Raw genomic sequence first — 26035 nt, forward strand, 5'->3', positions numbered from 1 at the left:
ATAAAATTTGGCTTACTTCTCTATTAAATCCAGTGTGACTCCCGGCACCAGTCTGACGCTCTTCTGCATACAGAACCTGCGGAGAAGAGAATAAAAATAAAACATACTAATTGAATGTTTAATGACAAGGTTCTGTGGAAAGAATGTGGAAGGAGGCTTCTTTATTACAGTCCTTCTGCTTTTAAAATGGTGTTTGGGTAGAAAACTTTGCCAGAGCATAGTAAGAATCAAACAAGGCCCTTAATATTTGTCACACTCGTGATTATGCGGCGATTTCCATTGTCAGGTGTCAAAACTGGGGTATTGTAGCTGTCATGGTGACAAGTTTTCCAACACATAGCGGTGGGGAAAAGGGCTCACAGTCATCCAGCACGGTCCCTCGGGAGGAGCAAGACGACATGAGAGCCGAGGAGGTTTACGCTTCTGGAATAATGATTAGCGTTGGCTGGGCTTCCCTGAAGAGATTTGGCACCGCAAGCAGGAAAGTGAGAAAGGGAGGGAACAAGAGGGATGTGTCAAGTTCAAGCACCTCAGTTATTTAATTTAAAAAAAAAAAAAAAAAGTGCTGACTCCATTTCCTCGCCGTTACAAATGCCTCTACTCCAGGAGTGCCAGCCCTGGAAAATGCAGCGTCCTCTTCGCACCTACCGCTCCCTGCGCCTAGAAAACCCCCAGAGTGGCTCAACCCAAGGAGTGTGGGAAGAGCAGGTGAGTGCCAGCCCAGCTTCCCTCCTCCAAAACCCTCGGGGCCACAAAATCCTCCGGGGCCCCGCTTTGTGGCCCGGAGGGCAGGAGTGGGAAGCAATAGATATGGGAAGACAAATCAGCAAATTCATTCAACTTGAGAAATTACTTCCCCGGTGATACCACTACATTCTCAGCCCATTTTCCCAGTATTCAGCAATCCACTCTGTTGTTTAAGGGGGAGTTTAACTCACTCTGGTGGGCGAGGTGCTGTGTAACCCCGACGCTTTGCGCAGTGGGGCATTGGGAGGGTTCGGCTGCCCAGGAAACCCAGCGCCCCCCTGCAGCAGGAGCCCCCCCTTTCAGCAGAGCCACGACATCCACATCCTAAAGGCTCTTCCCCAGGTAAAGGGGAGCACAATTACTTCTTTAAAGACAAGATGTGCAAAGCCCATTTCTGAAATCCTGAGGAGCCTCCGGTTTTCCCGTGGCATCCCCTGCCTGCGCGGCATCCGCTGCTGCCAAGAACAGGGATGGGCTCTGAAAAGCAAAGTGGTCTCCAGGCTGCTTTTCTGATGTGTGCATCATCCATCATGAAAAAAAAAAGTCATAAAGCTATCTATGAACAATACAGTGGGATCCCTAAGCAATCTGTTAGAATATAAAAATCTTACAGCACGGCCTTAGAGAACCACGCAGGGAAATACCCCTCTCAAACCAGCGCTGCAGACGGGACTCAGCACGGCAGAATTAGGTCACTAGAATCAGGCTGGAGCCTCCCTACAGACCGAGGATGCCTAAAGACTTGCTAACTCCTCTGCTCAATGCCTCTCTCTCACAACATAACTGAAAGGGACCTTGCCGAGGCCGCACCGCTTTGTGCTGTTACACATTTGCTTCCCACAAAGACAAGAGCCCCGCTGCCGACCACGTCACCCCGCGTCCTGCAGCTCCTTCGGCAGGTTCTCACCCGAGCCCTGGTCTCACCCAACCTGCCTCACTCAGCAGTATTTTAGAGGCTCACGGATTAACAGGGCACCACAGCACACTGCTGCAAGACACAACATCAAAAAAGGATGAGCACCCCAAGGCTGCTCAGCACAGCCAGGCGCCTCCGAGCCACGCGGCAAACGCTGGAGATCTGCTGAGCAGGCTCTCACCGGCCGCGGAGGGCCAACGAACCCACCGGCCTCCTTTCTGCAAGGATTTTTCCTAAGCACAAGGGTTTTTGATGATGGCTTCTTGGATTAGAAACAGAGACGGCAGGGAAGCAGCAAGCGCTTACTGCTGTTGTAAACACTGGGCCTGTTGCAGCAAAAGCCCCCACCAGTGCCCGGAATATTTTGAAGGAGATCAGTTCATTAAACCCCATCTAAACAGTGGCAGACTATCTGCATTTCCCAACAACTACTGATTGCCAAGAAAACGTACTGGCAAACAACATGTTCCTCATCCTGTATCTGCAATCCCCCCTCATCCCCCCCAGGCTCTCAATGTGACGTCTCGAGCCACGGTTGGGGTCGTATCACAGAATCACCGACTGCTTTGGGTCGGGAAGGCCCTTACAGCCCACCCAGTGCCACCCCCTGCCCGGGCAGGGCCACCTTCCACCAGCCCAGGTTGCCCAAAGCCCCGTCCAACCCGGCCTTGATGTGTCACCATCACAAACGTCAGGCAAAACACGTCGGAGATGCGTGTCAGCGCACCAATAAACGTCAGGCAATAAAGAAGAAAACCAGAGAGCAACGCTCAACAGGGCTCTGCTCGACGTCACAGGAACACTCTGAAACTCCATTTAGTTTTTCTGAATAAATTTGGGACAGATGATCGGTGCAGTTAACCCCCCAAAACGTCAAGCAGAAATGCAAAATGAAAACAGTAGAAGAAAAAACAAAAACCACTTTAAACATTTCATCGACTCAACAGAAAATCAGCTGGCACAGGTCAAGCTCTTCTTCCTACACGCTTCCAAGCCACTGTGTTCGAGTTCTGCCGGACCAACTGCCGAGCTGAAACCCCTGATTCTGAGCAGTTCCCAAATTTTTATTTCTTTTTGGTTCTTTTGGGGGTTTTCCAGCACTTTTCAGGAGCCCTGTTACTCTTTTATGAGTGAGACGTCACGGTTCGAAGCTACAGGGTCCTTAAGACAATTTAGAGAAGCAAGGTGAACCTGTAACTGCAGCTTGTTTACGTCTCCGGGGACCGATGACAATCCAAGCACGCGACACACAACCCATCACAACTTCCAATCTAGCTGCTTTGTGCTTTAGACAGCGCGAGACACACAGAGCTGCGGAAAACAGGCACCAAACAGCTACTAATTTCTGCCTGTTTCTGCAGTAGCTGCATCTGCTTCCTGACCCGCGCCCATCCGTCAGGATTAACAATCCATGCAGCTTATCTCTGAGCTCGCCTCGTACACTGCTAGGTATAGTGACAACACATATTTGGAGTACGTCAGCTCACAACAGTCACCACACGGAAGATAAGCAGCGTAAGTGGGCCAGAATTCATACCCCAGCTTTCTGGAACCATCACGGAGTTTCACACACCGCACTCCGAAGGGCACGACTGACCCGCGTTTCTCTCACCAGCACCAGTTTTGCTTCCCCTGAAATTAGACTGAAGCGGATGCGGCCGCAAGCCCGTTTGATAAGTGATTTTGTCCATCAGCTGTTTACTTAAAATAGAGCACCAAATGGGATGTATAGAAATTTATTCATCAAACTTCTATTTGCCCACAAGTTCAGTGTATGAAACCCCATCAGGCTGTCAGTCCAGAATTGCAAAACTGCTTGATTTCAGAAGCAGTTCTGCAGGGTCCTGGATCAGCTGCAGTAAAAGGGCCAGACCAAAGCAGAAGCTTTAATCAAAAGGTTTCCATCCTTATTTTTGGTTAACTGCCTGCTTTAGGACCCCAACATAGGGCTCACATCAAAGAGCTGGAGCGCAGGAGGAGGGCCTGGCTTTGCATGTCGTATGCGAATAACGACACTCGGCAAGCAGGCACTTCGTATTTACAGGGCTTGGGTGGATAAAAACACAGCCATAACAATGCCAGGCAATAGGGAATAGAAAAGGAACATAATCTTCATCAGAGAAGAGGGGAGAGATTTTTTTTTGAGTTGCAGTGAGCACCACACGTAATCACCCGATGAGATGCAGCAGGAAATGTTTTACTCTCCAGGAGTTCGCCTGGCATCCACCAGCACCAACCCCCGACAGCCAAGGTGGATGGTTTTAAATCCTTCCCCTGAGCTACACTTTTACAAACTTGTTTCCTCTCAAACACAAAGGACACACGACTGAGACAGCTCATGCTTACGCCAGGTGTGGCTCTGCTTGAGAACCTGCCCCATCACCCCCTCAGCCACGTTCCCATGGAGATGAAGTAACAGAAAATTCTTGAACAGATCGTAATACCCAAAAACTCCCCTTCTCAGTATATATAAACTGTGCATTAAACACTGTTGTATTAAAAAAAAAAAAAAGCGCCCAAACCCATCATTACCAAAAAAAAACCCCAAAAAAACAAACACCAAAAACCCCTCTTACGGAGCCTCAGCATTTTCACTTTAAATATGGCACAAACTGTGAAGAATGGTTCTGGTAAGTGCAAGGGAAGGAGAACCCTGACGTCCTAATGCCAACAGCTCTCACTTCACTTACAAAGCTCCAGTTTGCTCTAAACCAGTTAACCTTCAGTAGGCATCCAAGCCCACGCTAGGGATTCTCACAAAGATGTGATGAATTGACAAAACCAGCAAAAATTAAGTGGTGTCACCGTGTCTGCACGGTCTTGATTTAACACACACACGCACAATAATGCGTTGCTCAGAAGATCTGCAAGCCTCAGTTGTACCCGCTCTGAAAAGCGATTGTTTCACTCCTCTCCCCACAGCAACACGGTGTTTCAGTGAAAACATTCTCCGTAGAACTTGAACTTAAGCCTCTATTTGCTGAATCCTGTGTCACGTTATTTATTTATTTATTTATTTATTTATTTGCTGCGGACTCCGTTCAACAAGTAATGTTTAAAAAAGGCATCATTTGTATTTACCAAGTTGCATTCATTGCCAACTCCTCCCACCCTTGAGCTAATCAGGTGGAACATTCAGTGACATCTCAAAGTTTTCTCCATAGATAAAGCCAGCAGAAATCAAAGCTTCCTCGCACATGGATAGCGGTGATCTGATAGCGGCCGCGTGGTAAGAGTAGTTCCCTGAAACCACGTCGTCCTGGTTATAAAACACAGTATTTCTCAAAGTTCCCCTCAAGGAATATTGCCGCATAGTAACTTTCTTTAGCTTTTAAGAGACAAGGATTTATGCAGGCAGCTTCACTGAGCTCAGAGCTACCAACTGCCACCATGCCAGCATCGGGAAGAGCAGGGGGGCAAAGCTCCATGTCAGGAGAGTCAAAAGAGCTCACTGGACCTCAACCCCCTCTTTCCTCCCCCCTTCCCTCTCTCCTTCGGGTGAGAGCAGATGTCTGGGGCTCACCAGCAGGCTCGACCCTGCTGCGTACCTTCAAGAGCTCACTCCTGCGTTCCGACGGGTGGTTAGTATAGCCACCAGGCTGGGATCTTAGAAAAACGACATAATGTTTCATTTTTACAACAGAAGAAAGAAAAAGTGAGATGAAAAGGATTTTAAAGCTATGAGAGGAGCACACACCTGGCTAACAGAGTCAGCCGTTCCTTGGCTGAAGCTCTAGGCTCGATTCCCATTCCTTCAGACTCTTGGTCCATGGCACCTGATCCCAGAAAAGCCATTTTCTCTCCCCAGGTCTCTCAAAACCTCCCCTTGAAAATATTCCCCTTGAAAATATACCAGGACTTCTGCCAGTGCCTACAAGCTGTGACTCTTCTGTGAGAAAATATCCTGTGAGCTCACGAAATCAAAAAAAGGGACCAAAAAAACCCTGGAACAGATCTTGTGCTGTCCCTCACGTGAGCAAGAGGTATCAGGCACCAGAACGTGGCCAAATTAATTCGCTTACTTTGTTGTTTATATGTCAGAGCGAGTGTAAGAACTGTAAGTTATTACGGGTATCTCTAGAAGACAGCGGGTAACTCCTGAAGCCGTGGGGAGCCCGTCTCTGGCCGCTGCCTGCGGTGTCGATCGGCGCCCGCCTGCTCTGAGCCAGCCTGGCAAAGGACCCGAAGTTCTTCCTTCCAGACCCCTCAGGACCCGGGAGCAGCTCGGCCGCGGCGCGGCAGGAGGACCCGGGGGAGCCACGTCCCGCCTGGGTGCTCGCGCTGGATCCCTCACGCCGGCTCCTCAGCCGGCACCACAACTGCTTGCGATTGTCTCTGCTGCTGGGTAAAAATACTGTTCTTCGAGAGCTCCTGCTCCCTGTAGCAGTCTTTTATAACTTTCTGCCTAATTAACTTGGTATGTCATTCCACAACGTCTTTCTTTGGTTTATCGCTCAATTTCTTTCACTACATCGTTATTTAATACCACTGTATTATTTACAGCAACTGCAGTATTTGGAATATGATTTGTACAAAGGACAATTTACAAAAAGTTGTATCACACGATGTACTACTTCTGCTCTCTGAAGAAGCAGATATTTAATTCCCAGAACAGTAAATCCCTTAATCTGAACAAACCTAGATATTGAGCTGGAATCTAAAATGTAATAAATAGAAGATAACTACTTTCACCTTTCTAGTTGTGATTAATAAAACGCTGTCCCAAATGCATAGTACAAATCCTGTAATTCAACACTGTAGAGAAACTTTAGGTTCGATGAAGCATCTGGATTAACAAATCTATTGTTTCAGCATACAAGCCATACAAATTACGTGCTCGCCTTCAGTAACGGGGAAGACACTCACCATCTCAGAGCGATTTTGATGGGCGTAGTAAGGCAGGACGTGAAGAGGTCAGCGGGCAGATCAGGGATCATGGGCAGCAGCTCGTTGGCTTCACACGCTGCCAGCTGGATGCAGTTCTTCATCGAGGGCGGCAAAGGCATTTGAGCAAGCGGATGGTTTGGGTTAATCGCAGCCACCTGGAGAGATGAGGGAAATTACTCAGGTGCTGAATTCACTCAAGTCCATTTCTATACCGTCCTGCAAACAACCAGGGAAGGGCTGTCCAAGCTCGAGGGTCTCTGGATTCGGAGAATGTACGGCTACGGTAGCCCCAGCCGTAGCTCTACTCACCCCCAATTAACAGCGTTTAAATGTATTTACCAGAACACCACAAACCAAACCCAGCAACCTGCAAGAGACTGAACAGCGATCACCACTTCAGAGTCCTCAGTCCACACCTGCCAGCTTGGAATCAAGCACTGTAGAAGCAAGTTGGGCTAATTATTCTTTCTTTTACATTTAAGTAAAACCCATCCTTCCTGTGGCTCATAACCATTCACCACAGATGGCAGGATAGCTTCAAATGGAAAAATACAGTTAATTTGGCTGTGCTAGGCAGCATTTCCTGCCATGGAGCGTCCAGATGACTCTTGCTGGTAAGCCAGAAGAAGAGTGAACTCCCTGTGTTTCTCCCCATACGTCTTTCTGCTTCACCAGAGCAAAAAGGTCAAGCTGGAAAAAGGAAGAATGAAAATGACTGCATGCAAGTAGAGAGGTGATCTTCCACCAAAAAGAGAAAAAGAAACGCGCACTGCCTTCTGCAGTGCAAATACAAACATACCAGCAGAGAGAAGTTTTAATCAGCGCTTTGGTAAAAGGGCTCAAGGTCCTTTTGCATATTCTTCTGGATTGAAAAAACCCACGGTAATTTCTGCTCTGAGCAGCAGATGTTACACTGGAAAATAACTCTAAAGGAAAGCCTTTGCATCTCGAGATCTAGAACTGGTGTAAAAGACATGAGTTTCCAAGACTCGATGGGTTTATATTTAATTGGGCATAATCACCTGGTGAAAACGCTCAGACCTGAGGGACGCGCTAGCGCAGATTTCATGCCAGCCACGGGCTGCTGGAGCCCATCGGTCGATGGTGTTCCTGCACCTGCAGGTAAGAACCAGCTCTGCATAAACGTTACTCAACTCCTTCCCTCCACAGGCTGTAGATTAATTTCCAAAAGGCAAGAAAGAAAGGGAAGCAGAGCAGACACCTACACGGGCACATTCGGTGCTTTTTTATAATCGGGGTCAAGCCTGCTGTGAGAGAGTGGAGTTTCTAAAATTCTGACCTGCGCTATGGCAATCAATCAATCTGTCCAAACGTCAGTCCGTAAAGCAGAAATACCACATATACCAATCCGCCCCTTTTTCAAAACCACAGCGATTCTCCTAATTAAAATTCTGATTATTATTTTTGAGACTAATAATTCAGAATGAAAAACACAGCTAATCTCTCCAGTGCCTCTGTGAAACAGATAAACAAAAGAAATACTTCAGCCACTCCAGGTTTTGATCTGTGATTCTTAAAGGAACAGGGGAAAGAATTGCAGCACATGCGATGCCTTCACTGCCCTTCCATGGAAGAGTTAGAGCAGACACCCATCGAGGTGATCTATATGCTCTTACCGAGTTAGCAGAGGTACATTCTTTCAGAGACCAACACTTCAGACAGTTTCAGGTTTTTTGCCAACTGAGTAAGGTGATACAGTTGACTAATAAACTAATTCTTTACCATCCTGACGTGTGAAAAATTCTGTCTATGTGAAGAGGAAATCCATCTGGTGTCCTAGAAGGGTCGATGGGAAACAGAATACCCGTGTTACAAACCCAGAGCCTGGCACAAGCACACACCTCTCGTCTAGCAAAGCAATCTGATAAGCTGTGGAGAAGTTTCAGATGCTATTTCACAAATTCTGCAGCCTAGTAAGTTTTTTTTTTTTATTCTTTAAATATTCCATTCTAATTCCAGAGGCAGCAGTGACACACTTTGGCTTTCTCAAGTTGTCCAAATTGGCTCAGACCTGTCCCTGCTCACAGCTGAGTCGTGCTGCTCTCAGCGAAGATCCATTCCTTGGGTGGAAGTGAAGCTACCCTCAAGTCATCACTTGTCCTCTAGTGATATTTACTCTCAATAAAGTTAAAGCTGCATGCTAATAACAAAAAAGAGGTAATTAAAATACTGGAGAAAGATTTCATTTGAGGAGAGAGGCACGAGAGACAGTGTGGAAGAGCATTAGCTCTTCACAGATTTATACATATAAAGCAGTCAAAGTGCTTAGCTGTGGCTGCTCATTTCCTAGAGAAAGACTTGCCCCCTGGGCATCCTCATAAATGGGCTCCTAGGTGGGAAGTACATTTAGATGGATTTTCTGCTTTCCGAGTAGTGTGAAACCCTGACGACTTGACATATCTCATGGTCTGGTAGTGCCCCTCGGTTCTGACGGGGAAGCAGCTCACACTCCCAGACCTGCTCAGCTCTTGGCTGCTGCACAGCGCGGTGCACTGAGGCACCGGCGACACGTTCGCTGTAAATATTTGTCCATGAGGAGATGAACTATTAACAGCCAGAAAATGAACATACAACAGCAGCTAGCAATTACAGAGCTTGTCAGACTTCATGGGATAATGACGGAGCAAAACATTCTTTTGTAAGTAAAAGAAAGGGAGGGGGGAAAAGAAGGGTTAAGTAAAGCCCTTTTTGCATCCTTAGAACATCCACTGAAGTGAGATTTTCTAGACTGCTTGGTTCCCTCTTAAATGTAACTTTTAATCAGGGCAAGATATTGAATAAGTAGAAGGCTAAAGAAAGATTTAAAAGCATCAACTGGCAAAAATGTCCATTACAGCTCTTAAAAATAGCGACTAAACTACGTAAAGTTACCATACATGAAAGGTTATCAAAATCATCAATACGCATTTATCTCCAGTCATTAACTGTTGGGTTTTTTTAACACGTTTCTGTAAGCAATCAGTTAGACCTTGCAGCAGGTCATAACTAACTCGCAACTTCTTCCGGCAGAAACACAGTCTGAAGGCAAAGGGATGCGTTTTGCCCTGTGGAAGCTTTGTAGTAAAAATTCCTCCCCATCAGCCGAGCACTTACTCTGTTAGTTATTGTGATTTCACAGCAACTGACAATCCGCAGCCTTTCAGACAAAATAACAGTGGTGATGTTAATTTATCCATTATACTGAAACACGCCACCATTCCTGTAAGGGGGTGGTAGTGAATTTGTTCTGAAAACAAGTTCCAGCTGCCCAAGCTACGGAGCATTCAGGTTTGCTACTTGCAAGAGCTCTGACTGTCCGGGGGATGAGCTCATGGATTTGCAGGTATTACCGCTTGTGATGAGCAGAAAGGGACACACCGTATGTATCTGAAACTGCCAGTACGGAAAACATTTACGTACCTATATAACTAAACCGAGAAACAAGCACTTGAGGGAAAGCCAATCCTTTTTGGAATGGACAGACACGTTCAAGGTGAACTCGGGAGGAACTCTGCCCCAAGACAGAAACCAGGAGCTGTTATTTCAAGTGCTGACCAGACCTGCCAGCTTCACACAACGCCTGCGGGGAGAATCCCCCTCCCCAGTGGAAGCAGTAATGCGGCTCCAGGAGAGGAGATGTTCCTCTCTCCCAGCAGATGGTGGCTTAGAAAAATTCTCCCTCCAGACATGACGCTAATGCCAGATAACATTCTGCTGTGCTGCCATTAAGCTAATTTTTTTGAGAATTAATGTTGCAGATGGAAAAATAAAAAATGTGGGTTCCTCAGCTCCAATTAGGACTGGTTAGTCATACACCCTGCCGGAGGGGAAGCCGCAGAGCCCTCGCACCGCAACACCCAATTCCTACGCGGGCAAGAACAAGACGAGTTCGCATGCAGCCGTTCCGTACGCTGCCGACAAATCCCAGCAATTAAGTTGAAAAATCAAGAAGTTGGATCTCGTGCAGCAAAGCGCACACCTAGCAGACGTGTTGCAGCTTTCACTTCTGTACAACCCAAATGGGCCCCTAAGCCAGCAGCGCGGCACAAGCGTGAGTCAGAGGAAGCGCAATGTCACAGTTACACAGAAAATTCATCAGAAATCAGCAGCCTACTGTTGTGTCACTGTTAGCACAGCACGCTTCGGCGCCTGCTTAATTCTCCAGAATTACGGTGTGTTTGTAGGCGCTCACAGAGCCACCAGAGCTACCTCATGAGAGGATCAAGAGCATCCCGGGCTGCCTCCCTGTTCCAACCTGGAGCTCCATGGAGGCGTCTCTGACCAGGTCACTGCCCCCCCCAGACATCGCTGCACCTTCCTGGGCAGCCTCAGGTCCCGCTGACACCCTCCCCGAATCCTGCGCCGTGACACCAGACAGGACAACCAGAAAAGCAACAGCAGGAATCCCTGTTTCTAAAAGCTGGGCTCAGTTTCCAGGTCTGAAAAATGTCTGGCGGGTAAGGAAAATGACAGCAGCCTTCTACTGCAAATATCGGGACAAACCCAAACCAAATAAAGGCAGGATCAACAAAAGTTCAGCAATTAACTTCTAAATTTATCACACAACACTGCGCCACATCACGTCCACCTCAGGCTGATAAAAGGATGTTTCTTATCTGCAAAATATAGACTTTGTTTAGCCAGATATTAAACCAAATCCTCAACTGCCCATCCGGTTGATAATTAAAACAATTCACAGATATCTCTCTGTCTATCCCAGTCCAGGAAAACCCCCAGTCCTGACAGCAACAGCGTTTAAGTTTGGGAACGCTGTGCCGCATTGAGAATGGTGGGGATTGGTAGACTTCGTTAGCTTAATGACTGCCCTATAATTACACAATACAAAGCTATAATCAAACGACAAAATTATCTCCACATCTGCCCATTCCCCATCCTGCCAAAACCCAGTTACAGCTGAACTGCCTGTGGCACCTTCAGAGATCTGCTGCCTCCCCCCCGCTGCAGAGAAGCGCTCTTGCCCAAGGTAAGAAATATTTTCAATCACAGGCTGTCCCCCAGGTTGAGGTACGACAGATCCTACCTCTGGTAAACAAAGCTGTTGTCTTACTGAAACCGATACACTCCTTCCTATCTACGCAGCTCTTCACTCGCACACGCCGGCCGTACTTTATTTACTAACAAAAGGAAAAAAATACGTCTTGATATTCAAGTGCTATTTTGGAGGCAACTCTCTAAGATGACAATGTGCCATGCAGCACTACAACATTCTCTTTTCTCAGGCACCTCGGAGAAGCATTAACGGCTTTCCTATCACTTCCAAGTTATCATTTCTTTTTGTGCTTCCTCTCTTTGGAGGCCGAACAAGATTTAGATTTTACATTAAGAAAGAGTAACAGCCTTTATATTCCATGAACAATGAAAACCCAGTATAATGGGGTTGCAAACGTACCTATAAATATGTTGTAATTAATTTTTATGTTTCTGGTGGAACTATGTGTAATCTGATGGCATCTGCCCAGTGCTTTGTGCTATCCAAAAAAAAAAAAAAATCCTGAAAAAAGTAAAATAAACAGCCATGGTTTCCCTCAGCCTTCACTCTGACAGATTAAGAGAATGGCAACTCCTCTAATCTTCTGTCAGTAAAATGGGCCAACAATTATCTTGATCACTTCACAGCCCCTCCTGAGTACCAGTTCCAGCTTTACATCCCTCTTCCTGAATCTGAACAATTCAATAAATTACAGCGTTCCAAATTAATTCTTATCCGTGCTTTGTATGACACTGTGAGCACTTCTCTATCTGATACCAAGTATTCTGCGTTCTATTAATAATGAGCAGTTGTCTCAGTGAGTCGTCAGGAGCTAAAAGAAATCTAAAGATACAGAATGGAAAGCTGACATATAAGCCTGAAAGTTTTTTCATAATCAAATTAACTGGGAGTTTTAACCTGTGCTGCAAAGAGAAGAAATACTAAAGCAGCTTTCCCCTGTATTCTCACATATTTCACAAAAAAAAAACAACAAACCAACCCAAACCCAGAGCAAACAGAATTTAATATTTTTGTTGAAATAAAGACTGACATGGTTATTTGTGCTCATCTTTCTCACCGTAACCAGCCGTCCTTGTCTGCAGCCAGGCTGCTCTGTCTGACTTGCAGAGAGGAGCTTTTCCTGCACAAGCTTCACCTGAGCGATTTATCTGTCTCACAGCAGAAACCAGAGACACCTGCGGCTGCCTGCCTTCCAAAACAGCTTCAAAGTCATTCTAGAGCTCCGCAAGAGCCAAGGGAAAAAAAAGGAAATTCATGAAGCAAGCAGGGAAAGGGAAGGCAAAGAGAGGCCCATTTTTAACCAGCTTAGGAACAGAATGAGAAAACAAAAATCCAGAAGGGTGCATTGTACAAACAGAAGAGAAAGGCTCTGAAAAAATATCACAATGAAAGCAGCAGGCTGAGAGGAAAACGTGGAAAAGGAGAACAGAACAAGGCCACCAGAGAGTTTCCTTGACTTAAAAAGATAATAACCTTCACAGGCATCTGTCACCCGCCCCACTGATCTAGGTCTTGCCGTTCATCGTCTTCCCAAGCCACAGAAGTTTCTTATCTTTACAAAATATGGCATTAACACTGGTTGAAGAGAAGGAATAATGAAATGATCTGCATCTCTTGAGGCGTTAGGCTGTTTTCTGTCAGTAGAATGGAATTTCCACCACAAAAGCATCTCCAAAAACTGGAATTTAGAACGAAAGGAATTCTGGCCAGGGATACTGTAAATATCTGCTTGAAGGTTGCATGTGACAGACAGTTGCCTGATTAATTAATATACCTGCCTCGAAGTTGGATTATTTTTAAATAAAATAGTGTCTGAGAACTGTGAGAGTATAAGAAGTTAACCTTTAAAAAAAAAAAGTGCTTCCTATGTAAACTAAAGCTAGCAGGAATTTCTGGCAGTGAGGAATTTTGCCCTCCCAAGTTGCTGCACAAAGAATCCTGACTTCTTACCTTCCCCTTTGCGTTTCAGATTTACTTCAGCAAATTTATCAGCAGTTACATGTGCAATGAAAGCTTTTCATTAGGAACACATTCGACTTAAGCACTCCGTGACACTGAAATCACCAGTGACGGTCCCTCCGTGTACGAGGTTTGTTTCACATTTTCACATTGACTTCACCAGCACAAAATTCTAACTGCACCCAAATATATACCCAGATATTAGACTTTTGCAACTAAAATAAATGCTGTGGTGAACTAGACTTATTTATCTCAGAAAAAAAAAAAAAAAGGCCATTAGGGCACAAATGGATTCTATTAACACTACCATTTAATTAGCACTTGTATTAAAAATTGTTCCAAGTTTAATAGGATAGCAAACTGAACCAGAAAGATTAGAGTGGCAAAATTACTTGCCAATTAATTTGCCTTCCAATGTAATTTAAAGCATATTCTTCAGCTGTATGTAGCACAGCCAGCTTACACTTAACCCTGCAGCACAAAGGCAAATAAACCTTTGCACAGTCTGTGATCTCACCTCCAACTCTTGCTCCCTCTGTAGTGCAAATTGCTTGAAGGACTTGACGATAAGGCCGGCATTAGAGCAGTCGTAGACAAAAATGGAAGGGCTGCCCATCCAAGTCTGCAGGTCATAGATGGACAGAGGAATATACTGAGTATAGTTCTGTAAGAAGGGAAAAACACACCCGAATTACAAAGAGAAGCAACAGAACCTTTAGCGGTAAGACAATTAAATACACACCCAAAAATTCCAATTCTGAAATCACGAAATAAAACCTAGATTGCACACTGGGCATATTAACCAATACAAATACCAATCAGCATCTACTAATAACAAGGACTATGAGCCCAACACAAATGACAAGTAGATTTTTTTTTTTTTTCTGGTAGTATTGTTTAAAACACTAAACTAAAATTCTAAAACTCAGCAGAGAGTGCTTTGATATGTGCTATCAACTCCAACCAGCATTTAATCGTCCAATTTTATCTCAAATTTCTGCAACACTGATAAAGGATGTAAACCAGATGTCTTTAATTTAACGTGAATTGTCTTAAACTGAAAACTCCATCAATAAATCAAGATTGATAATTAAGACTACGTAGCCCAGCAGCAGCTACACCATCTTAGTTTAACAAGATGCTTCCTAATTTTATTACAGCCTTTAACTTCTGCGCAACTTCCAGAATGATCCAATAACATTAAAACCAACAAAGCCTGCCTTCAGCGAAGTGAAGTACCAACAATTCAGCTTCTATAAATGTGAAACACTTTGTTCGCTGCCTTCCACCTTAACACCCCCAAGTAACTGGAGGCAAGAGCTTCTTAAAATACGGTGAGGATCAAAAATCAGACATTTAAAATGAGCTACACACCCTAAACTAAGTGGCAGGACTGAAAATACAAACTAAAGCAGACTTCTGCCGCTGCAGCCTGCGAAGAGTCACTACAAACCTGCAGTGGCTGGCGGCATAATCCTTCCCATCTGCAGCCAGAGGGCAACCTGCTCATGTTCCTCCGGCCCGGAGCTCGGCCCAGAAGCTACAGTAAAAGCTGGGATGTTCCCATTAACATCAGCAGAATGATGGATGGGATCATAACTCCCATTTAAATTCAAGAGACTTAAAATAGCTGTAATAAAACCAGTAAACTTTCACAAAAATCAAATTTTCAAGGACACGTATCAGCATATATAAAGATAGAAGTGATCGTAAACTATGTGTTAGATAAGGTGGGAAATGGCAAGTCGTTTCAAACTCCAGTTTTGCCCATACATAAAAGTTTTGGTTGTTTCATTAAAATTAATAGGAAAAATTGTTTATAAAAGCCAAACTTCCAGGCAGTTAGAAGCTTTGCAAAGTGTTGCAGGGTAGAACGAGACCTGAACAACTCACCCTTAGCCCAGACCTTTTTTTAAGGCCAGCACTCAGGTTAAGCACGTTCCCATCACCGTGAGTCACAAATAAAAACCTCACAAAAAAACCCTGCTCTGACACACGTAACCAGTGAGGTGTTCGGGGCAAGCATTGCTTTCCCTTTATATTTACAGTGCCCTCTCCTACAGCTAAGACTGGATTATAGCTCTGATTAATATCCTTCTATTTCCAGCTAGAAGAACTTTATGTTCCAACTTTACGGTGGGGGTCACATACAACTCATCAAATTTGCTAATTATATGTAAATGAGATAGTTTGAAGAAAAAAGGAGTGTTAAATAATAGTTTTCTAGCATGGTTGCTCAGGGTGATCTTTTGATGCTTGCGCATCTTGCCTCTGCCACGCTGGGGCTGTGAGTATGAAAGAACGTGTCCGTGTGTTTTGTTCTCAGAACCGACTCTGGGTTTTAGCAGGAAAGTTTCTGCTCTGTTAACACAGCTCCCACCATCCCTCTGTGACTGCTTAAAGGAACGACACGACAAACAGCTAAACCAGAAACTGATTTTGAACAGATTTCATTGCTTAATGAACAACTCAAAAACATTAAAAAAAAACCCGAACAACCCATTCTTCAGATTTTACAAAAAAAGTTCCCCAGAACTTCAGAATAAATATGTTTGAAGTCAGGGGGAAGGGGGCGTTTGATTTTTACCTTTCTGAAGCCACACTGGGATTTTCTCAGAAAACAGTAGCAAGCAAAACTAGAAAAAGAGCGTTGCTCTGCGTTAATACAGCAGCACTCTCAATGCACAGATGAAAAGCACGTTACTGCATCTTCAACATCTGGCAAAACGCCGGAATATGCCGAATTAACCAGTTTACAGGGACTGCCTCAACCCTTCCTTTGCATGCCAATACTGCGCAGCGAGCCAGAGCAGAAGCCTACAGTAAAATAATTCTGTCATTACTACTGGCTTGTAACGTGTCAGCGAGAGCAGCCAGGTAAGACGCCACAGCCACGGCGATCTCCAGCACGAGGGAGGATGGCAGCGCCCGGCCCTTACTGGGACAAACTGAGGATGTTTCAGCAGAGCTGTGGACAGGGCGCGTGATACGAAACGGTTTCCCAAGGACTCGATGATGATGATGCACATTTTCCGTTTCACATTCTCACGCGAGCAGCAGAATTTGCTCCTGACACTGCCCACATCTCGCATCTCTTCGTACAACAGTAAGACACAACAGACCCAGGAAAAGGACATTTTCAAAATAAATCCTTCCTTCCAGAGCATGGCACAATTTGTCATTGCCTTTCCCATCAAAGAGGAAACAACGCTTGAAGATTATTCTCTAAAGAGACTTCTCTAAAGCTGAAAAGCTTCCTCAGAAGGCTGCTGCATCCAGTTTCTGTCCTGGGATTTCTGAACTTTGTGGAAACCCTCAGAAATCTCAGGAAACGGACTTTGTGGCACTGAACCTATGGGAATCCATCCCTGGTTCTTTTCATACGTTTTATTATCTCTCTAATCAAAAGAGTTCAGGAATGTTTTGTTTGTCGAGCTGCAAAGCAAAAATTAATGAAACGCTATCAACGCCTTTACGTGCTGCCGTGGAGTAGCACTGCACTGGCCGAGCAGCTATGATTAAAACCTAGGGAAAAAAAAAATTACAACTGAAAATACTTTCTGCTTCCCTTAATGCTGCCTCTGACCCCACAAAGTGACCAAGCTGAAGTAATTTCTGAATTTTGAGGGGAGGAGGAGCAGGCGCCTCCCCACGCCCCGCAGGGTGCCAGGCAGACGCTCCTCCCTACTGTCTTTTCTTCTACAAAGGTTTAATTCTAATGAAATAAATTTTGAGTATCAGATTATTTATTTACTGTCCTCTTCATCTGTCAGGCCAGATGAACTATCAAAAAGAAAGGCTTGTTTCATAGGTCAGCCCTGACAGGTGAAGCTAACCAGAAGTGTTTATACTACAGCGAGCACAACTGGTCAAAATCTGTTAAAAATTAAACTCAAAGAGGACCTGTCTGTAGGAGAGAAGGCAGGTTTGGTTTTTGAAGACCAGGTTGGTTTAGCTGCTAGCTTTGGGTGCCTCATCCAGATGGCCCCACACTCCTCCCTCCATCACACGCCTCTCGGCGGCGCCGCGAGCCGAGCCGGGTGACGGGCTCTGCGGCTCAGGTGAATCACGCTACCTGATACGTCCTGAAGGTTTTATCTTTTTTAATCTACATATAGAATATACCGCGCTTAATCTCTCCTGAACACAGTACTGCCATGCAGGGAAGGCTTCTCACATGGCCGGGCTGGGGGGCAACCTGCCGACGCTGGAGCCGAAGGGGGGGACCCGGCCAGGAGCTCCTGCGACACTCCCCGAGTGCCTCAGCCCTTTGTCAGCTAATTCACTCGGCTACATAAGCGGCCAGAATTCCAGAGCAGATAATAAAGCATACGAGGAGCATTCCCCTTGTATTACCGTTGTAAAACATCGGTTCAGACAAAGCACCAGCCAAACAAGGGCAGAGGTCGGCATTCATCTGGCAATACCAGCTCTTGAGAAATTAAGGGGAAGGTATTAACGAAGATCTAACACACTGTGAACTTTCCCCAGAATCATCAGAAAGCGCTCCCACACCACTGCGTCCGCTCGCTGCCTCTGACAGCTTGCTGGCACACGCTGGGAGATTTAAATAATCTGCGGTGCCGCAGGAGCGACGTCCCCTCCCGCAGGCGCAGCACAGCTCCTCCAGCCCCAGCCCGGCTCGGGGCACTCCGACACCACCACGGCCCTCCTGGCACCAACAAGCGGAAAGCCATAGCCTCTCGCAGACACGAGGAATGAACGAACCCGAGCGTGGCGAAGCGGGGATAAACCCCCCCAAACCGTCCTCGCTGCTGCACGCAGGTCAGCCTGGGACACCAGCGAGGCCTGTCTCACCCCTCTGGCCCCTCAGCCGGCTCATCTCAAGGTCCCTTCCAGCTCTTCCCTCACGCTCCTGTAACCGAGGCTGCACGTGCATACAATCAACATTTTAAACCCGACTTTAAAATGTCAGCACAGTCCAATTTCAGCACCTCCACTATTCCGATTCAAGAGGGCTGTAACACTGAGCCTCACCCGGCCCTCTGCTGAGATCCCGGGCTGAATTCCTTAGGACTGGATTTCTAAGGACTCCTGATATTTTTCCCTCAGTGTTTCCTTAAATTTAATCCTTTGCTTAAAAGAAGAGTTCCACTCCTGATTCTTTCCTTCTGAAAAAGCCAAGATTTGGTAACGTGCTGCAAAAATTACTAAATTGTAACTTCCCCCATGAACCTCTATGACAATCAAACTTTTTTTTTTTTCCCACCGTTTTTAAGATAAATCAGAGAGATCGCAGCTCCTAAGGACCAGTGGCATCCCCACCACGTCACCCCAGCTGATACTGCAGGCAAACTGGCAAATGCCCAGTAAGCTCTTAACAAGGCATTTGGCACAACACACAACTTCACTGAGCGGTAATTTTCTCTTCTTCCACGTGTAACACATTCTGCCCAACATTCTTCTGGCTTGTTTATTCCCCACTGGCTGTGAAGTAAGAAGGTCACTCCTATTTGTTCTTAAACATCAAATTCAGCTTCAAAATGAATTAGCATTCCAACCAGTAAATAACTGGTCAGAATACTAATCAAGACTCCAATATAGATTCATCAGAATAAAGTGATGCCCTCTTGCACTTTCTCCCCTCCCCTTACACCCTGCTCATTCAAACCACCAGTGACCAGTCATTCAATTACAAGAATAATACATGTGAAGTATGAGGAAAGAAGCTCAATAAGCCCCCACAATGAAACAGAAGCATATCTATAATAATGAACGCAAGTCCTATGCCAGCTGAACGTACATTAAACCGCTTAACTGAAGGGAAAGCATTTAGGTCACACTTGGAATCACTCACAGGCTGTTGCACAGCATCTACATCAATGTACAAACCGTGGCTAAGCAGGAGTAACAGAAGTCTTCAAAAAAGTGAAAGATAACTATTACACTGTACGGGGAGGCTCCTCAGAGCTCCGAGCTCTGGAAGCAGAGCTGGCCATACAGTTTATTGCCCTTGTGCAGCGTCTCCAGGTAGTTTGAACAACGGCTGTTCAGAGTCCGTAGACATTTTAAGCACAAACTTCACAGTAATAACTTAATAATCAGTCAGCGATGTGAGGCAGCAAAGCCAAACCACTGAGGAGCCTCACAGACCCGGCAGAGCTGGGGTGCTACCTCTGGAAAGCAGAGAAGCCAGTGGAAGCAGCTGGCTTCTCGGTGCTTGGCAAACGAGCTTTAGTGCAACTGCAAGAAGACGCTCCTGCCCCGCCGGGAGGTGAGGGACAACCTACTTGGTCTCACAGAACTTCGGGAACATGAAGAAAGCAAACAGCTGTCAGCAGGGAGCCAGACAAATACCCGTGAACACATCCGAAACCCTGGAAATCCAGTTTTCTCTAAGAGAACGCTTCAGTAATTTACACAGCAGAGAAAAAGGTTCGGCTGCTCGGCGGCGCTTCGCAGGGACGCACCTTATTGAAGACCCAGATCTCCCCGTTTACGGTTGGCCTGGGGACGCCGTGTCCGTTGTAGTGGAAAAGTACCCGCTCCTCCTTGGCGTTCCGACGCAGGGACGTACACAGCTTCTTAACCTCATCCACCGTAGGATCCAGACTCTGCTTGTACCTGGCCTAGTAACATAAAACGTAAGAGAATCATTTTAAGTGCAAAACCCAAAACTCTTTAAAACGCAGACGCCTAGTTAAGGTAGAAGCATGTCTCTAAATTGGTTATGTTGGGAAAAAAAAACACAAAACATTTACTGTAGAGCCGAATAAACAAAACGTGTCTGCTACTGGTGTGTGGGACTGTGCACACACAAACAGCACCAGCACAGGCTTGACTGAGTTTATCCCATCCCTGAACCCCGATCCATTTCACTCGGGGATTAGTAACATTCAAAAAAGCCTTAAGACAGGTCAGATATATTTCCAACATTAGCCAGCCTCAAAAATAACCCTGCACAATTTCCCAACTCCTCCAATTCATACCCTGTACATTTCCAACGGGACAAAATTCCCTCTTAAGGACAGAAAATTGTATAAAACAGATAATTCTGTAAACATCACATCTCATTCTGAAATGTTCCTTCCCTCCCATCTGGAAAAGGGACATAGCTCTTGCTTCAAGCCGTAAAAGGAATGAAAATCCCAGACTGAAGGGTAGAGAAGTTCAGCTATCTGTCCTTCACGGAGTAAGAACAGCAGCAGCCTCATCCTCCTCCTACGCCCCAACTAGTTAGTTCCCCTTTTATTAATAAGACAGATATAAAAGAAACATGGCCAGCACCTCTGCAAGCATGTTAAACCTGGATGGAGTCTTGTCCTTTCTAGATGGACCCACAGCGGACAGTGAAAAATGTTACGGCAAAAAGTTTGTCTTCAAAAAGAAACTTGGCCAACTTCTGCAGCCGTACTACGTACAGACTCCTTTCCAGTTAACGAGTTTCCTTTGAACTCAGCAAGTGCATGACAATTTTATTCAACATTCAGGGACAGATAAAAATGGGAAAAAATAAATCAAAGCAATCTAGCATCACATTAACACACTTTTAAATCAACTTATTAACTATTAGCGGTTAAGATCAGGCACCAGGTTACCCCAGGCGGGACTGCACCCCCCCCTAAAGAAGGGTTATGAATGTATTTCATAACCTCACCTCAAAGAGCTTACACTTTAAGGTAACACCGCTGTCAAGATAAAAGTGCACAAAAGTCCCAGGAATTTGACATTGACACAGCTGGGTAAAAAGAGGGAAAACCGACCGAGAGCTCTTGGCAATCAACCGTCGCGTTTGGAAATATTTTATATTCAATATCATCACAACATCGGTTGTGGACACTCCACTACCACTCCCAGCTCTACAAGCATGTAAACCAGAGCACATTCCTGTGTTTGAGAAAAAAACCAAACCATTAAAAAACCACCAATACTTCATAAACATTTTTGCTCGGCTAAATTCCAGATGCCTATGTAGTAGCTAGTTTGTAATACTCAAAAGTGCCTTTTTGAAGCAAGGCCAAATAATAAAAAAGTCTTTCAACTGTCCTTTGAAGGACAAAAGCCTGTTTCTTCCTCTCTTCTCCAGAACTGCAAAGAGACTAAGAATCCAGAACCACAATGGCTTTAAAAAATTAAAGCCTATGTATTGAAATAAAGAACCGAGTTTAAGAGCAGGACAACCATGTACATACCTCCACAAAAATCTGCCATTGAAAGCCCGTTTATAAATCAAGCCAAGGTCTCAGAAGTTTGGGCTTTTTAGGTTTTCTTCTATGACAGGCAAAGATAAGAGAGTCTTAAAATATCATAGCAAAAGAGGATGAAACACTTTAATATAAAAATGGTTTGCTTATCTGCGAAGCTTGAAAAACAGGTACCATGCTGCTCAATTAATATTCACCGTCTCAAGCCAACAGGCAAGAGGGATACAATGAATGGCATCGTTTACATAAGGACAACAACAAAGAAAAGCAAGCAAAGGGAGACAAAAAAAATATTAAGAAAGAACCAGCGATCTGACACACTCATCCTTTTTGGGAACTTCCGCACTAAGTAAAGATAAGAGGCTGTATTAATCTTAACACGGATCCTCCCACACCTCTTTCTCTCTCCTTTCGGTGTTGTTACGAAGGCGCTGATTTGCAAAAATGTGCACCTTAAATCACGTTCTGCCTGCTGGCATCTTCACAAGACGCTGCAACCAGAGCGGTTGGTAATTTTTCAGCTCCTTTTTTTCCAAAGGGGAACATGCTCATTCGAACGCTTCTCACGTCCTTTTAGCATAAATATTAAATACAGCTTGCAATTAACGGAGGTGAATTCATTCTCTAAAACTGAAGCCTGTAGATCTGAAGATCCGAACTGTAAAATATCATTTGCGCATCGAGAAACACAAGGCTGAGAAGGATGAAAAGGAGAGGAGGGAGCCTGGGAAGACGCAGACAAGTCCTGGTCCTACCTGTCAGCTCAGGACTTTCAGGCGTGAGTTGATCACACATCAGTCACGCACACATGACAAGAAACAGTATCTGAGTAACCAACTAGACCAGGTGGTCTCTTTTTTCTCTTTTTTTTCCCTAAAAAAATACCTTCAAGACCCTTTTCATCGGTATGCAAGAAATACCAGTACAGTAATCACAAGAAATGTTCAGGGCTTGTTCACCTGGTTGGGAGAGGAGCTTGCTGGGTTACGTGATGCTCTGTGGGACAGGGTGCTATTTTTAATACCTGTTAAAAACAAAGGAGGTCTCCTTCCGGAACACAACTGAAGGTCTTTGAGAAGACCGTAAACAGCAATAAACCCCGTGTTAAGCCATGGGCTGCCACTCCTACCCAGGGCCAGAGAGCACCCGACCGCTTGCCAGCTCTAGCGTCCCCACGATTAACACCCGAGGAGCTGCGGCCCGGGGGGATTCACCCAATTCCACAACTTCACCTTTCACAGGACGAGGAAGCATTTTTTTTTAAACACGGTTTTAGTTTTCATATGAACACTTTGCGTTTTAGCATCGCTACCTTTTTGATGAATCGCTTCCTTCTGCCACCCTCCCGTATTTCCTTCCCTCATTATTCATTTGTCTTCCCCGGCAAAGCGCTGTGTCCCTTCCACCTCCAAACAGAGGCTTTCAAGCAGAAGTTAGTACAAAAGGTAACAGAGAGCCCAACCGAAACCCTCAAAAGGTCAGCTGGGCTTAAACCCATCAACTTCTGTTGAAATCACAGACACCCAACACGGTTTATGTTTTGTTTTCCCTTCGTTTTTATGAGCTATTGACCCGCTCCCGACGGTTACAGCATGAGGGCCACGCTGCTCGCCCTGCCTTCTGTTCTGTGTTGATGGCAGATATTTGCTGGTGTTTGGCACGGAGCCTTTGCTTCCTGACGCAATTATCAGACAAGACAATCTAGACTTCGATTCCTCTGCAGAGGACGCCCAGCTGATGTTGCCATCGCAGCATCAGAGCTGTCAAAAACCCCGACCGGAGCGCCCTGATGGACAAGCATGAAATTGCTGACGGTGATGTCAGCTGGCTTTCTGGTGTGAATTTGATTTTCTGATCACCTCGGTGTCTCACTGAAGAGTTCCTGTCAGAAGCAATAACTTTGTGGCAGCCTGATCCAGACTGTCCTCATTATTCTACTCACGCAGGCAAAATTGAAAGTTTTGCTTGTTTATGTAATATTGCCACACTTCTATGAAACACTCATTGGCTTATCCAACCTTTTTGCCTACACACCTGTTTAAAAATGCAGGTGCTATGTTAATTTTTAAGGCGTTTCCATTTTCAGTATGACACAAATTTCTGGACTGACAAAACATCGTGCTGACAGAGTTGCTGGAAGTCGGTGTTGCACTAAAAAAAGAGTTCTGGCACCCAAAAGAAGGCACCCAGGAAGAGAAGACACCCTGGGCTAAACACCAAGTGCATTAGAAAGATGGTTTTGCTGTGGACGTTGACATTAACCATGCTCAATGCTGAAATCTAAAAAGTGAGACAGTTTTGCTCTAAAGCAGTTATGCTGGTCGCCTACTGACACACTCTCAGCAATACTTTTCAAACTATTTCCAAATTTCCTATCATAAAAATCAAAGCAATCATCTTTATGAGAGGAAACCAGGGATTCTCTGACGATGTGATCTATCAAAACCGTATCCTTTCCTTACTCAAGACGAGAGCAGCATTCTGGCTGTATCTGGTTTGAAAACTGTCCGGATCGGCCCCGGCTCCGCACCCTTTTCATCAGGACGAGGGAGCCGGTGCGGCAGCGCCGGGCTGGCACTACCAGCACCATCAGCCGGTCTGGGAAACACTGGGGGAAGCTGGCGGGGGGCAAATAAAGCAGAGGTACAGCTGAGTGACCCAGCCTGGCTGGAGGGGCGGCACCAGGGCTCAAACACAACACAACAAGCAGCAGCAATGAAGCCCAAGCATTGTCCCATTTGTTTTGTGAGGGATTTAAGTTCTTTCAAAGGATAAATAAAACACCCACGTGTTTACTGATTAGCAGGTGACAGCGGCAATCTCTCCAAGCTGAGTCTGTCTGGAGGGGAAAAGCCAATTCACTGTGTTCATCGACTTCTATCCCACTGGGAAATGTCAGTAGTGTTGGTTGCATAAACTAATTCCCACAGTTCTGTGGATTTTGTGCTTAAATTAATGGCTCCGCTTTGAGAACTTCACCTAATTACGGGTTTTTTTCTTTGACTTTAATGGGGCCAAAATATAAATCAAACAACGAGGGAAAGTCCAAGCTGCAGCCCCCCCCCGGCTATCCCCGAGCCACGCTCACAAAAAGGAGGATGCAGCAGCTCAGCGATTCCGCGGCCGAGGGCTTCTGCTCCCAGCTGAGAAACCAGAACCCGCCTTCCAAACCTGCTGTGCTCCACCCTGCCAGGTGCTGAGTCCGGGAAACTCACCCCAGGATTAGGTCCTATAAAAAGGAAGAGCTGCAGAGTGCTAAAGGCAACAATTTAAGTGCTTTAAGTTGCTGATGTTGCTCAACCATTAATGGCCAACAGGGAGAAGAGTTCGGGAAGCCAGGCCTGGTTTCCCTCCCCGCTGGCACTCGCCAGCCCAGCAGGGCGACAGGCACGTGCTGGGGCACTGCGGCATTTTCATCAGGGAGATTAAGCTTTTTCCCCCTCAGAAAAATAAAAAGATAAACCTATTTTCCCAGCAAAGTTATAAAACTCAGGGCTTGATCTTTCATTTTCCTGTGACCTAAAACCTCAGCCTTGGTTCCAGAAAGACTCCACAAGACTTAGACCGCAGTGTGTGTGTGATTCAATGCCAAACTAGCAACACCTAGCACAGCAGATATGTGAACTATAGGAAAAATTTATCTGTTGGCATTCATAACCTTTGCTATTTACAATATTGGCCTCTTTTCCTTCAGCGTAACAAAAGCCTGAAGTCACTCACCTTTATCCCTAAGATACCTTACTGAACCCGATGGGCATAGCTCCATAAAAATAAATTAACACTTCACTTTTTACAACTCATATCGGCATGTGATCTCCAAACTGCTTTCCCTAGTAACTCGATAGTACTGAGGTGCCTTTGGTGAGTCTGGGTTGAAGAACGCAGCTACTCCAACGATCTCCTCAGCTGCTAAAGGGACATTAACTCGTGTGTACGGCTGTAAAGGAGGTGAAGAGGATGAAACCGTGCTCACCTGAGTGGAGAAAAGGCAGCAAATGCACAAGGTCAGAGGTTTGCATTTAAAAGTTAAGAAATTCTCAGACATAACTTGCCTGAGCAGGATTTGAGCCCCGCAGACAGCGTTTTGCAGATCACACCCGACAAGACTGGAGTGGGGCCACAGGGCACCAGCAAGAAACCATTCGAGAGAGAAGTGGCCAGGGGGTAAAATTACGCTGGCAAAGAGCATGGAATGGCTTCAGATTCACTGTGTAAGGACTAAGGAAGCTCTCCACGCAACCCCAGCTCTCCTTCTGTTCATATCTGCCCTCCTCTCCTTCCTGTCTCTCCTCAAAGGGATCAGAACCACCCTCACGGTCGGACACGCTGTCAGGGAAGATTCCCCAGAGG

At 45.6% G+C, this 26035-nt stretch overlaps 1 protein-coding gene across 4 annotated transcripts in view; it reads right to left on the bottom strand.

The window, feature by feature from the left end:
• Positions 1-26035, bottom strand: part of RPTOR (regulatory associated protein of MTOR complex 1) — a 150558-nt gene that overhangs the window by 87852 nt on the left and 36671 nt on the right. For all 4 annotated transcript variants that reach the window (XM_026860840.1, XM_026860838.1, XM_026860837.1 and 1 more), the window contains exons 4-7: positions 19952-20110; positions 14038-14184; positions 6530-6705; positions 17-76 (exon numbers count right to left, since the gene is read on the bottom strand). In XM_026860840.1, the coding sequence (XP_026716641.1) occupies positions 17-76; positions 6530-6705; positions 14038-14184; positions 19952-20110 (542 nt within the window). The remainder of the gene's footprint in view (positions 1-16; positions 77-6529; positions 6706-14037; positions 14185-19951; positions 20111-26035) is intronic.

This window comes from Athene cunicularia, assembly GCF_003259725.1.
Source record: "Athene cunicularia isolate RWA chromosome 18 unlocalized genomic scaffold, athCun1 chr18_part1, whole genome shotgun sequence".
Lineage (NCBI taxonomy): Eukaryota > Metazoa > Chordata > Aves > Strigiformes > Strigidae > Athene > Athene cunicularia.